The 11,244-nt window shown below is 44.5% G+C and overlaps 1 protein-coding gene across 2 annotated transcripts; it reads right to left on the minus strand.

Moving 5' to 3' along the window:
• Positions 1-675: 675 nt before the first annotated feature.
• Positions 676-4,149, minus strand: NXT1 (nuclear transport factor 2 like export factor 1). 2 transcript variants are annotated; one of them, XM_090285181.1, is made up of 2 exons: positions 4,090-4,149; positions 676-1,419 (listed from the first exon to the last, which is right to left on the minus strand). In XM_090285181.1, exon 2 carries the CDS (start codon positions 1,357-1,359, stop codon positions 937-939), a length of 423 nt encoding a protein of 140 aa, XP_090141307.1. In that variant the 5' UTR covers positions 1,360-1,419; positions 4,090-4,149; the 3' UTR covers positions 676-936. The 2 variants fall into 2 exon arrangements, with proteins under 2 accessions (XP_090141307.1, XP_090141305.1); XM_090285179.1 differs by lacking the exon at positions 4,090-4,149 and adding an exon at positions 3,749-4,080.
• Positions 4,150-11,244: the final 7,095 nt, after the last annotated feature.

An 11,244-nucleotide genomic window follows, 5' to 3' on the forward strand; every position in this document is an offset into this window, starting at 1 on the left:
TAACAAAGAAAATTGAACTGGGGAAGCCATGTAGACACAAGATCTCATCTATTGGTCAAAGGATGATGAAATGTCATTTTGTTTGTTTTTATTTTACATTGGAGAAATGGAATTACAGAGTTTGTCTTCAGGGTCAATAAAACTAGCTTCTAATTCCGATTTCTCCCCACCCAAACCTCAGTACTTTCTCCTCATAAGAGCAGTTCTTCACCTTCTCTTTATAAGAGATTAGTTAATATAGCTGTTTCATTTATAAGCAGCTATTAGCAGTTTAGTATTTCACCTGTTCTCATTCATTTAACTCTCAGCTAAAGTTCTAAGATAGGGCCCAGCCACCTCCATTAGGTGATTCTGATATATTCTAAAGTGAACTACGCAGTAAGACACCCAGGGTGCTTTTGAAAAACGCCAATGCCCAATTCTACCCTCAGACATTCAGGTCTAGTTGGTCTGGGATGTGTGGCCTGAGCAACGGTAATTTCAAAGTGTCCCAAGGAATTAGGTGTGGGAATGGCTGTGAAGCCCAAATCCATTATACCTGGGTACATACCTGTGTCTGGGGCAGGTGCTATGCCTTGGACCTCACACTTCTGCAAGTGTCTTTTACAAACCTTACTGCCTTAAACTTACCTTCTCTTTAAAACCTAGTGAAACACATCGGGCAAGAGAAAAGAAACATTTGTACTATTGTTTTATTTGTCAGAATTTCCGGAACCAGGCCCTTTACTGGACAAGTAGAAAAATAGAAAATTTTACTATTATGAATAGGAAACTATGATAAGTATACTCAGAAAAGGTTTCCTTGGACTCAAACAAATGCAGAGTTCAGCCTGGGCAGTGTAGCCTACAACAACAGAAAATAACTTGTGTGCCCACATTTTGAGATCTGTGTTTCCCTCCAGAGCTGGGGCTAAAGCAGAGGCATTTCCAGCTCTACTAACTGGCCCAGTCCTGGAAGCGGAAGCAGTCACTTGCTATCTTCCACACTGTATTGGTGGGTGAAGCCTGGGCAGTCAGGAGGAAGTTCTGGTTGAAGTCCCGTTGTTTGTTGCCTTCAAACTTCACTGTTCCACAGATCACAACAAGGACTGTGGTGTGGCTTGGGGTGGCTTCATCATGTACAGGCTGGCAGTCAACCACATTGATTTGGAACTCACTGGAAGGCAACATTTCAAAAAACTCACTCAAGGACTCTTGCCCTGAAACAGCATTTCCATTCCACACCAGGGTTGCTGTGCTCATGTACAGGCGGGACAACAGACGCCTACGCTTATCCATGGTGGTGTAGTAGACATTGACAAACTCCTCAGCAGCCCTGCAGGCCTGATCCACATAGGTCTTGAAGTCCACTGATGCCATTTCTGGCTCTGCTGAAGGAGGCCTCCTCCCAGGTGCTTCCTGCACCTGAGGAAGCCGGGGCTGTGGGGCAGGAAGGTCAAAAAGAACCCATGTTAATACCAAACTTCATTCTGTCCTAACAACTTTTTTATTGGTGTCAAAACAATTACATACTGTAGAGAGATGACTATAGGCTCAAATTGTTGCCACGTCTAATCTTACTAAACCTGTTTGCTCATCTTAAAATGGGAATATCATCACTTGTGGCATAGTTGTAATGTGAGAATTAATAAGACTGTATACTAAGTGCTTAGTTAGAAAAGCCTGATACCTACATGTTCAGAAAATGGTAGCTATTACTATGAATTTTTAAAATCTCATTTTACAAAACAGTACACTTTACTACGGAAGGCCACTTTTCCCTAAAAGTGTGGAACAGGTGTGCCTGTCCTGAGAGAAGTAAGGAAAATTTATCCTGGGTAAAGACAGTGGACCTTGTTGAAGGGAACAGTGGCCCAATAAAGGCCAATCAGATGGCATATGCTCATCAGCTTGTGACAGTCTGCGACAGCCTATCATGAATTCACTCCACAGATACTGGAGTGTTAAAAAAAAAGGCAGGTTTCTAAAGAGGGTAAGAGTTAATGCCACAAGTATAGAACCAAAATGGCCATAATCTTCATAATAAGATACAAGAAACAAATCTGGCTGACTGGGAATGAGAATGGAGAACAACTAGCATTTGTTTGCACAATATCCACCAGGTAAGTCCTGTGAACCACATTGGAAAGACAAGTGAGAATTGAAGAAATTCTAAGGGGTGGTAGTGTGGGGAAGGGGTGGCAAAAAAGAATTTAAACCACAGTTGAGATACCACATTTCCTTTAAAAAGAAGTCCAAAAGCATAAAAAAATACAGTATTTTTTTTTTCAGGGTATAGTACAGCTATTATAGTTCTCTGTTCTTTTTGTCTGATTAAAATATTTCACGAAAAAAATCCAAGAGGATAACATTACTAAAATAGTGGATATATTTAGAACTACAAAATTAAATATTGAACAATTTTTTCATTTCACAGATCTTAACTTTTTAAATGAAGTAGATAAAAAATTCCACACTGGACTGGGGAGGAGTCAGGTACCCTTAATATTGTTGTTGGAACACATAATATTACGTTATTCCCAAACTGTGCATAGAGTGCCTTTGTTTCATAATAACGATGAAGAATACATTCTAAGGTAAGAAAATCAAAGTTTCATTAAGAAATTCAAACAATTTATAGTGATTTTACGTAACCACAAAATTCACATGCTCCCACCATAATGCATTGGCACTAAAAGCCCACAATGAGTTACATGCTGAGAAAAGTGGAGACCTCTGCCTCCTGTGAAGAACTGTAAGGAGATGGAAGGGAGCATGGTCCTAGGAACGAGTGGTTCCATGGGCAGATGCAGACCTTAGTTTTTCTATACCTTTTATGGACCTAAAGTCAACCCTCAACACTCTGAGCTGGTTATTTGCTAAGTACTTTACATGCATTATCTCATTTAATGGTCACCACAAATATACTAATAAGAAAATTAAAACTTAGGCTTGGATGAAGGTCTTGGCAGTAAGCACACTCCTAATTCATCATTTATAAGAACGCATGTGGCCCTTGAAAATAATGTCAAGATTATGCCGTTGTTTGACTTGCTTATTTTTCAAGTTCCTGCACTTCTGAAATCAAGTCCATAAGAATACAATTCCTGGACCGCAAGTTTGAAATTTTCAAGGGTCCACATTTCTCTCTTGCAGGAATTCTTATTCAACATCCTGACATTCCTCAGCCTCTCTACCATCTCAGTTCAATCTCAGAAACGCCCCTCTCCAACCCAGTTCCCGATTCACATTTTCCTTTCTGGCAAAGCCTTATTTCCAGACACAGTTGAACAACTTGCCCCGCCGGATGCTTAATAAAACGATCGCCTCCACTTGCTGTGGTTCAGTCACCTACAGAGTTTACGGCCAGCCTATCTCCATGAAATTAGAGAAAATGAGACAAAAGAAGACTAAAAGAGACTATGAAGGTCGCCACTTCCTAAGGTCCCCGCCGCCTAGTTCTTTGGAGCTGACCGGAGAACATGAAACAGGCCTCATTTCTGTTGGTGAGTGGCTTTTACCCAAACACGTAAACCACGCTCTCTCCGGCCACCTTCCGGACCGAAACCTGCGCCAGGGCACCGACACTTCATCGTCCAGCGAATTTACTGCCCAGCTTTTCGCACCGGACAAAGCCTGAAACAGAACTGCAACGCTGCCACCTGGGCAAGGTCAAAGCCTGGCTTAATCCGGATAATGGAGTGCGTGGGGACACACGTGGGAGCTGGCTAGTGAGTCCCTCAGACTGCCCGGCTGGGGGATCACCTACCAGTGCCCGCGAAGGCCGGGGTCGGAACGGGCGGCGACCTCGGTTAGCCCTGTCAGCGTGAGTCGCGGTGGCCCCGGTCCGGGGATCCGCCAGCGAGTCAAAGCTCGACAGACCCTGCCCCGGAACGTCGCAGTGCTGGCCAGCCGAGGCTCCGCGCTCTTCCGCTGCTCGCCTCAAGAGGAGACGGAAAGAGTCCCCCTTCACCCCTCTTCTTCCCAGGCGGCCCCCCTGGGCTGCTGGACCTCTGAACCCGGAGACTTGAGGCTCCCCTCCCCGGCTTCCACCGCACGGCCCACAGTGCTCCGCGCCCACGCGAGCGCCCCGACCCCGCCCGCTCTCACCTCCAGGTGAAGAGCAGCTATGCCAACCACTGGCACGGCGGTCTCGGAAGCTGGCTCCGCCTATGTGTGGCTCACAGGATATGGCGACTTCCGGGAAAGGCGCGCCTTTTTTTTTTTAATTTTTTTCCCAGAAGACCGCCGCAAATCCGCGCTGGAGTTTTCATTGGTCTAACGGAATCACAGATTCCGGCCAACTGGTTAAGTGGGATCTCTGATTGGATAAAACCTCCAAGTTCCGCCCTCGTAACCCGGCGATTGCGAGGGCGGGGGTTGGCTCTCCAGGCGGAGGAGGTCGCTTAGTTAGAAAGGATGGGGAATGTGTCCACCTTCCCGACGTCCCCCATTCATCAGCAATTGGGGTGCTTCCAGTTAGGACTAGTGAAGCTTCAGTACTTGACAAGTCACGGGAAACCAGCAGTGACAGTGACCCAACTTAAGGCTTTCAATCAGAGGTAGCATGTGGGGAGTCAGTATGTCCTGCGGGGGTACCAGGGAAACTCCACGAGGCTGTGAGTGAAGCCGGCAGAGTTGCTATTGAGCTCCACCCGATCAAGCACACATAGAGGAAAACCAATTTATGTTAAGTGGGAAATTTAAAGCGCAATAAGAGTTGAGGGTGTGGATATAGCTTGAAATAAAAAAGTATGCCAAACAGGGAAACTTACCTTTTTGTGTCCTGTGAATTAAGGACCTAAGAAGACCAGCTCCAGCTCTGGCTTAGAACTTGGTTGCTATGTAATTCTTTCTGTTCTCTAGCTTTGAAACTAGCTGCTTTTCAGCTAATCTGGAACCTGGCTGATTTTTATTTTAACTGAAATTTTGTTTAAAACAACAGGCTCAGCCGAATGGAACCAATTAGGATGGGACTTGGAAAATTATAGTTTACAGCATAAATTTAAAACTGATTTCTTCAGAGACAAGATTCCCAGGTCTGTCCATTGGTTGAGACACTGAATAATTCTTTGCAAATCTGCGGGAGCCCTCTGGGCACGTGAGGTTTACTGATGTTGCCACATCCTTAGAGGGTGCACGCACTCAGCTCACACCTTGTCTGCATCCCTAAGAGAATCCTTGCTCTCAGATTTCAGGACATATTTAGAAACTGGGTGGGCTCTCTAATATGGATGACCCCTCCCACCCACTTAAATCAAGTAGGTGAAAAATTGGGGTTATAAAAAATTAAGTTGTAGGCTAAGAAGAGAGGATAAACCTGCATATATAGAAAGTGTTTACACTAAGATGTCTATAAATTATAGCCTGAGACCATAAAATTAGTGTGATGTACGAAAGTAAATAAATATCATAGCATTAATGGAATGAGAATGAGAGTTGACTTACTACCTGCCCACTAAGTTAGATGTCTACTGCTTTAAGTTCCCTCAAGTTTCCCATATAAGCCCTTTTAATTTTCTTAACAAATTGTCCCTGGCACCAACCCAATGCCAACAGGAATCTACAGTCTGGGGTGGGTAAAAGGAGAAACATTATTCAGATGAACAGTTTGCAAACCTGGGAAATACAGCCACTGGTGGAAACAAAAAGCATGCTCCCCACCCCCTCCCAAAGGGAAGGCACACTTTTATAGAGAAAGTTCTTTTCCTGGTTACTGATTAGTCCATTTCTATGCAAATGCTGAATCAAATTTACAGTTTGATTGGCCCACATAGCACTGTCCTGATTGGTTGGAATCCTACATCCTAACTGGTCTTTATGGAAATTCTCTGATTGTTTAATAAATACGCCAGCGAGGATATAGCTGCACAGTTCTGAATGAACAAGGCAGGCATGCCTCAGCCCATTCGTCAAAATATGATTCCAGAAACTTCTTTATAAAGGTTGGCTCTGATGGCAAGAAGTCTTGGCAGCCTGATCTATTGTGCTTCCCTGACAGGTAGTATACATGAGAGGTTTCTGTCAGCAATGGATGCCAGATTGTCATTATGAATTTGAACCCAATTAACCAGGAGGACCCCTTCCTGGCAGATGGCCATATTTCTTCTTGGAATCCACTATTTCATTTTCACGACTTTGGTGGAGATATCATTATTATCAATTTTACAGATGAGGAGACTGAGAGACCCACTTCAAACCTAGAAGAGCTGGTTAGGAGAACATTTGGCCCACTTCAAATTCTTGTAAAAATGCAAGGTTTTAGCCCTGAGAGCCAACAGAGCCAATAGCAGGAGTGCAGGAGAGTGGGAATCTTTCAGGTTTGTGTTGCCATCATTTAAAATTGTGCCTGACCCATAGCAAGAACTCAATAAATACTGTTTGAATAAACAGACAGATCTGGGTTCAAATCACTGCTCCACAACATTCTAGTTTTAATGGTTTCCCTTTAACAGTCACTCCTATACTCTTAGAAGCAAGTCTTGTTTTTATTCCCACTATGGTCCTTGATTTTTGGAGGTTAGAGACACTCCTGGCTCTAAGGGGCAAAACACAGGCAGTTTATGTTCTGAGCACAGTTATGGAGTGGTGGGAGGCCTAGTATGAACTATCGAGTCTGGAGGATTTTATAGGGGATTTTGGGAAAGATCCTTTTTCTGTTTCTCCTTCTGGACAAATGATGTATGGATGGATGGTGCTGCTGCAGCTATATTGTTCCCTGAGGAGAGAGATCCTATGATGAGGCAGACAGGAGAGAGAAAGAGAAATCAAACTTTTCATGATTGTGTTCGGAATGAAATCAGCCCTGAAGTTTAGACTTCTCAGTTTTAAGAGCCAGTAAGTTGGGCATAAACATAAAGGTACTTTTGTAAGTTAACTACTGTGGCTTCATATACTAACAGAGTGATTGTGGCAAGTGAGTTAACTTCCTTAGGTTAATGTGAAGAGCTAATAAAACAATATGTGGTAAGTGTTTAGCATAGGACAGACCACAAAGGAAGCATTCAGAAAATTAATATACTTTGACATTTTGCATTGACAGAAAATTCTGTAGTTGCCAACAATTCCCCCAATACCTAGCTTTTAAATTTGGGACAAGCATACTGACAAATTGGTAGGATTTGTGACCAAATCACATGGGCACTTTCTAGACGGTGAGCCAGGTTTAAGCAGTGGCAGCGCCAGTCTCTTCATTTTCTGTGTGGATTCCATCCAGGAAAGAAGGCCACATCTGGTCATACCAAGCCTCTGTCAGCTCTGAAGACAGGCAACTTTTGGACCTTTAAAGTCTGTAAACACAGGACCGAGCTTTTCCTCATTTTCAACTTAGTTTTCTTGTGCAGGATCAAACATTTACCACAAGAGACTATGTGACTTGGAGCCAGGCAATCTACAGTGACGACTAGGCAGCTGTGCTTCTAATGAATCTCCACCAAAATGAAATGTGTGTTGTTTTTACCTTCCTGATTAAAAAAAAAAAAAAAAAAAACTTATCTGAACTGCAGCTGGATAAGAGTGAGTTGGGACTACATTTCTGGGAGGTCACTTGAGGATCTGATTATTGGGGAGATTCTGGGAAGGCAGGAAGAACAGACCTATAATCGTAAGAGGTGAGGTGTGGCCATGAGCACGGAGAGGAGATAATGAAGTAGAGGAGAAAACCCTTGTGACTAGAGAGAGAAAGAGTGAAGGAGAGGGTAATTGAGAGTAACACACACACACACACACACAAGCACACACACCCACTCGTGAGCTATGGAGAGTGGCTGTCTTGATCTCATTGATTTCTCATTCCTTATTGTGGTGGATTATATTTTCCAAAAATGGCCACAAAAATATTTTAGTCCCACATGCTCACTCAGAACCTTGCCCTGGACCCCATCAAGAGATGGTGTAAGGTTCTCTCCATCAGCTCAGGGGGGCCTATGTGACCATGTGAGGCAGCCCTTGACAGAATTCAGAAGAAATTATGTTAGGTAATTTGTGAGACATGGCCACCAACCAATAATACCTCCTCTTGAACTGTATGAACTTTGTGTGAACTGGGATTTTCCAAGAAGGGGATCTAGAGCAGGTATTCAATGCAAGTTGTTGATTTGGTAAGTGCAAGAGCACTGATCTAGGAGTGGGGAATTGAGACAGTGAGTGAATGTCATGCTGTGATTCATCATAAGAAATACAGATTTGGTCTTTATTCCCTTCCTGGCATAGAACTCCTAAAACAGTGGGAATTTCCTAAGTGGTAAGGGATATAAAGATGTCTTTTGTTATGTCAATTAGGTGACTTTGGGGAGCACCTAGGGTTGGGGGCAGGTTGTCAGGAGATTCAATCATGTGATGAGAGGGTTGAAACTTTGAGTTTTATCCCTGCACTTCCCAGGAAGGGAAAGGAGCTGGAGGTTGAGTTCAATAACCAAAGGCCAATGATTCAGCCAATCAAGACTAAGTAATGAAGCCTCCATAAAACCCAAAAAGACAGGTTTTGAGGGCTTCTGGGTTGGGGAACACACAGAGATTTGAGGAGAATCATTTGCTAGGAGAGCATGGGAGCTCTGCACCCTTTCCCCATACCTTGCCCTATGTGTCTCTTCCACCTGGCTCCTCTTGAGTTGTAACTTTTATAATAATTGTGCAGGTAAAATGTTTCTCTGAGTTCTAAGCTGTCCTAGCAAATTAATCATATGCAAGGAGGCGACCATGAGAACCTCTAATTTATAGCCAGTAAGTGAGAAACACAGGTCATAACCTGGATTTGTGATTATCATTTGAAGGGGAGACAGTCTTGTGGGACAGACTCCTTAACCTCTGGGATCTGATGTTATCTCCAGGTAGATAGTGTCAAAATTGAGTTGAATTATAGGACACCCAGCTGGTGTCAGAATTGCTTGGTGTGGGGCAAAAGCATACAAAATAAATTTTGTGTTGGAATAGAATATCAGTAGATTACTCAACCAGCTTCCACTATGGGCAATGGTAGCCTAAAAATGCTGCAGAAAGCATCGAGCAACAGCACCTAAGGATGCCACCTGGAGAGCTGTAAAGGTGGGGGAGGGGAACTGGAACATTCACACACCAACTCCTGAGAGGTCAGGAAGGGGGTCATTTTCTGGTACTTCTGGACTGCTGACAAGAAGGGCCAAGAAACTGTCCTTCCACAAGTCTGGAAAAAAGCACTCAGGCATTTGAAAATAAGTTGGAATCCACTGAAACAGGAGGTTCCAAACCCATGGGCAGGCAAGACAGCGTTGACAGTGGCAGGCATTGTAACTGGTTGACACAGGGGTCCTTGGATGGCCTGTATACTATGTGTCTTTTACAGGCCACCCTTTGGTGAAGTTGGGTGTGGCCTGTGAGGTGACTGGTGCCAGGGTATCACCTTTAGGTACCCAACCATGTGGGCCCACTGCAGAAATTGGCATGGGGTTAGGTGAGAGGTACTGGGCACTAACATCTATGTGCATCTCCTTAAGCCACAGGTTATCAGGCAGGCCACACTTGAAATAGTAAGGTGTCTCTTGACTCCTGCCATCAATGAGCTGATGTTTGAACCAAGGGAATGACACCTATTAGTGTGAGATCCTCAGGGAACCATGACCTTGTAAAAAGGCCTTTCCTGGGAATGCAAAGCAAAACCAAACAAGGATCCACTTCACACCCTATAGGATGGTTCTGGGATGTTTCTTGTGCTATTTACAACATCCATGTCCCACTGCCTCATCAGTGTTCATCACCTCTGAGAGGGTTGTCTCCCAGCTGAGGTCAGGGCATGGCAGGCCCAGAGTCACAGACATATTTGATTTATTAACTGATTCCAGGGCTGCACTGAGTGGAGAGGTAGCACCCAACCAGGAGACACTAAAGAGTCTAGGAAAGATGGGACTTGAGAGGCCTTGATTAATGGGGAGGAATTGAATAAGGAACACAGAGTCTTAGAAACTCAGAAGTGAGTTATGATCATTGTTTTTCCTCTGGCAGCCTGAGGGAGCTCTGTGGAGCAGATGGTGGGCTGCCCTCCACTCTCCTTCCTGGATGAGAGTCCTCTGGCCACTGAATCCAGCCTCAGCCAGGGCAGGGCAGGACCGCTGGGGTCAACACACAGGAATAGAGAATAAATATCTCAGCTTCCGTGCTTCACGTGGCACATCTCCGAGTCATGCCCTATACTGTACCCTGGAGCTCCCCAGGGATTGGCCTCAGTCACCCACAGTGTCAACATTCCCTTGGATACACTGTGCTGCCTCTTTCCTATGCTCCAACAGGTGTGTCTTAGGATCACCTGCTTGCACTTGAATGACTGTCTCAGGGTCTGCTGTGATCGAGAAGATAGGACTTTCTCTCAACATTCAAATTCCTGGGAAATCTCTAGAGAAATTCTTATGGTCCCTTGAGGGGTCAGAACCTCAGTTATCAGACCTGTTTTGGTGACAGGCATTAATAAACCCAAACACATATAATACTAACAAATTATAAGCAGAGGTTCCCAAACTTGAGGGAGCATCATAACCCTGTGGAGGGGAGGGCCTGTTAACTCACCAGAGGCTTAGTCTCAGAGTTTTGCCACAGTAGGTTTGGGTGAAACCAGGGACCACACTTAGAGAACCATGGCCCGCAACTCGAGGACTAGGGCTCAGAGGTGCTCCAGGGTCAGGGCTGGTGGGAAATGCCATTTGCGAGGATAATGGAATCTAGTAAGGCTCCCTCACCATGGATGCCCAGGCGTGGGCTGCATAGAGATAGCAATTAGATTCACATGCGCAGCACACTCGCAGTTATATAAGTGTTGAGGTCATATTTTGGCTAGTAGCCGGCTTTGTCTATGCATAATATATAAGAGGTGGAACCCCCATGGGAATGTTCATGTTCAGACAGTGGGCAGGGAGCGAATGGAGGAGTAGTGCTGAATGCAGGTGGGCGCCGAACACCAAGAGAGTGAATAGCGGGAGTGTTCATGCGGGTGCATGCATGAATACTGTAGTGTCTGGAATAAAGGAACTGTCAGAGACCCCAACCTTGCCTCGCATATTCTTCTGATTACTGGGCAAATGGGAAAAAGCATTGGGTTCCAAAACACCATAGAAGTAGAGGTTTCCTAGTTTTTGCTGATAAAAAGGAGCCCCCAAATCCACATCTGGAATTCTTACGCCTCTCGTGATTTTAAAGTATTAAACCAAACGTTTTTTCCCACTTACCTGGCAATTAGTTCAGACCTAACTATCAAGTATAGTTTTCTCACATTTGAAGCTGTCCAGACTTGTCCTGCTCTTA

This window comes from Furipterus horrens, unplaced genomic scaffold (assembly GCF_987537825.1).
Source record: "Furipterus horrens unplaced genomic scaffold, mFurHor1.1.pri manual_scaffold_8, whole genome shotgun sequence".
Lineage (NCBI taxonomy): Eukaryota > Metazoa > Chordata > Mammalia > Chiroptera > Furipteridae > Furipterus > Furipterus horrens.

Excerpts from the sequence above, each read along its gene's own strand:
- NXT1 (XM_090285181.1), bottom strand. The coding sequence starts at position 1,359 with ATGGCATCAGTGGACTTCAAGACCTATGTGGATCAGGCCTGCAGGGCT.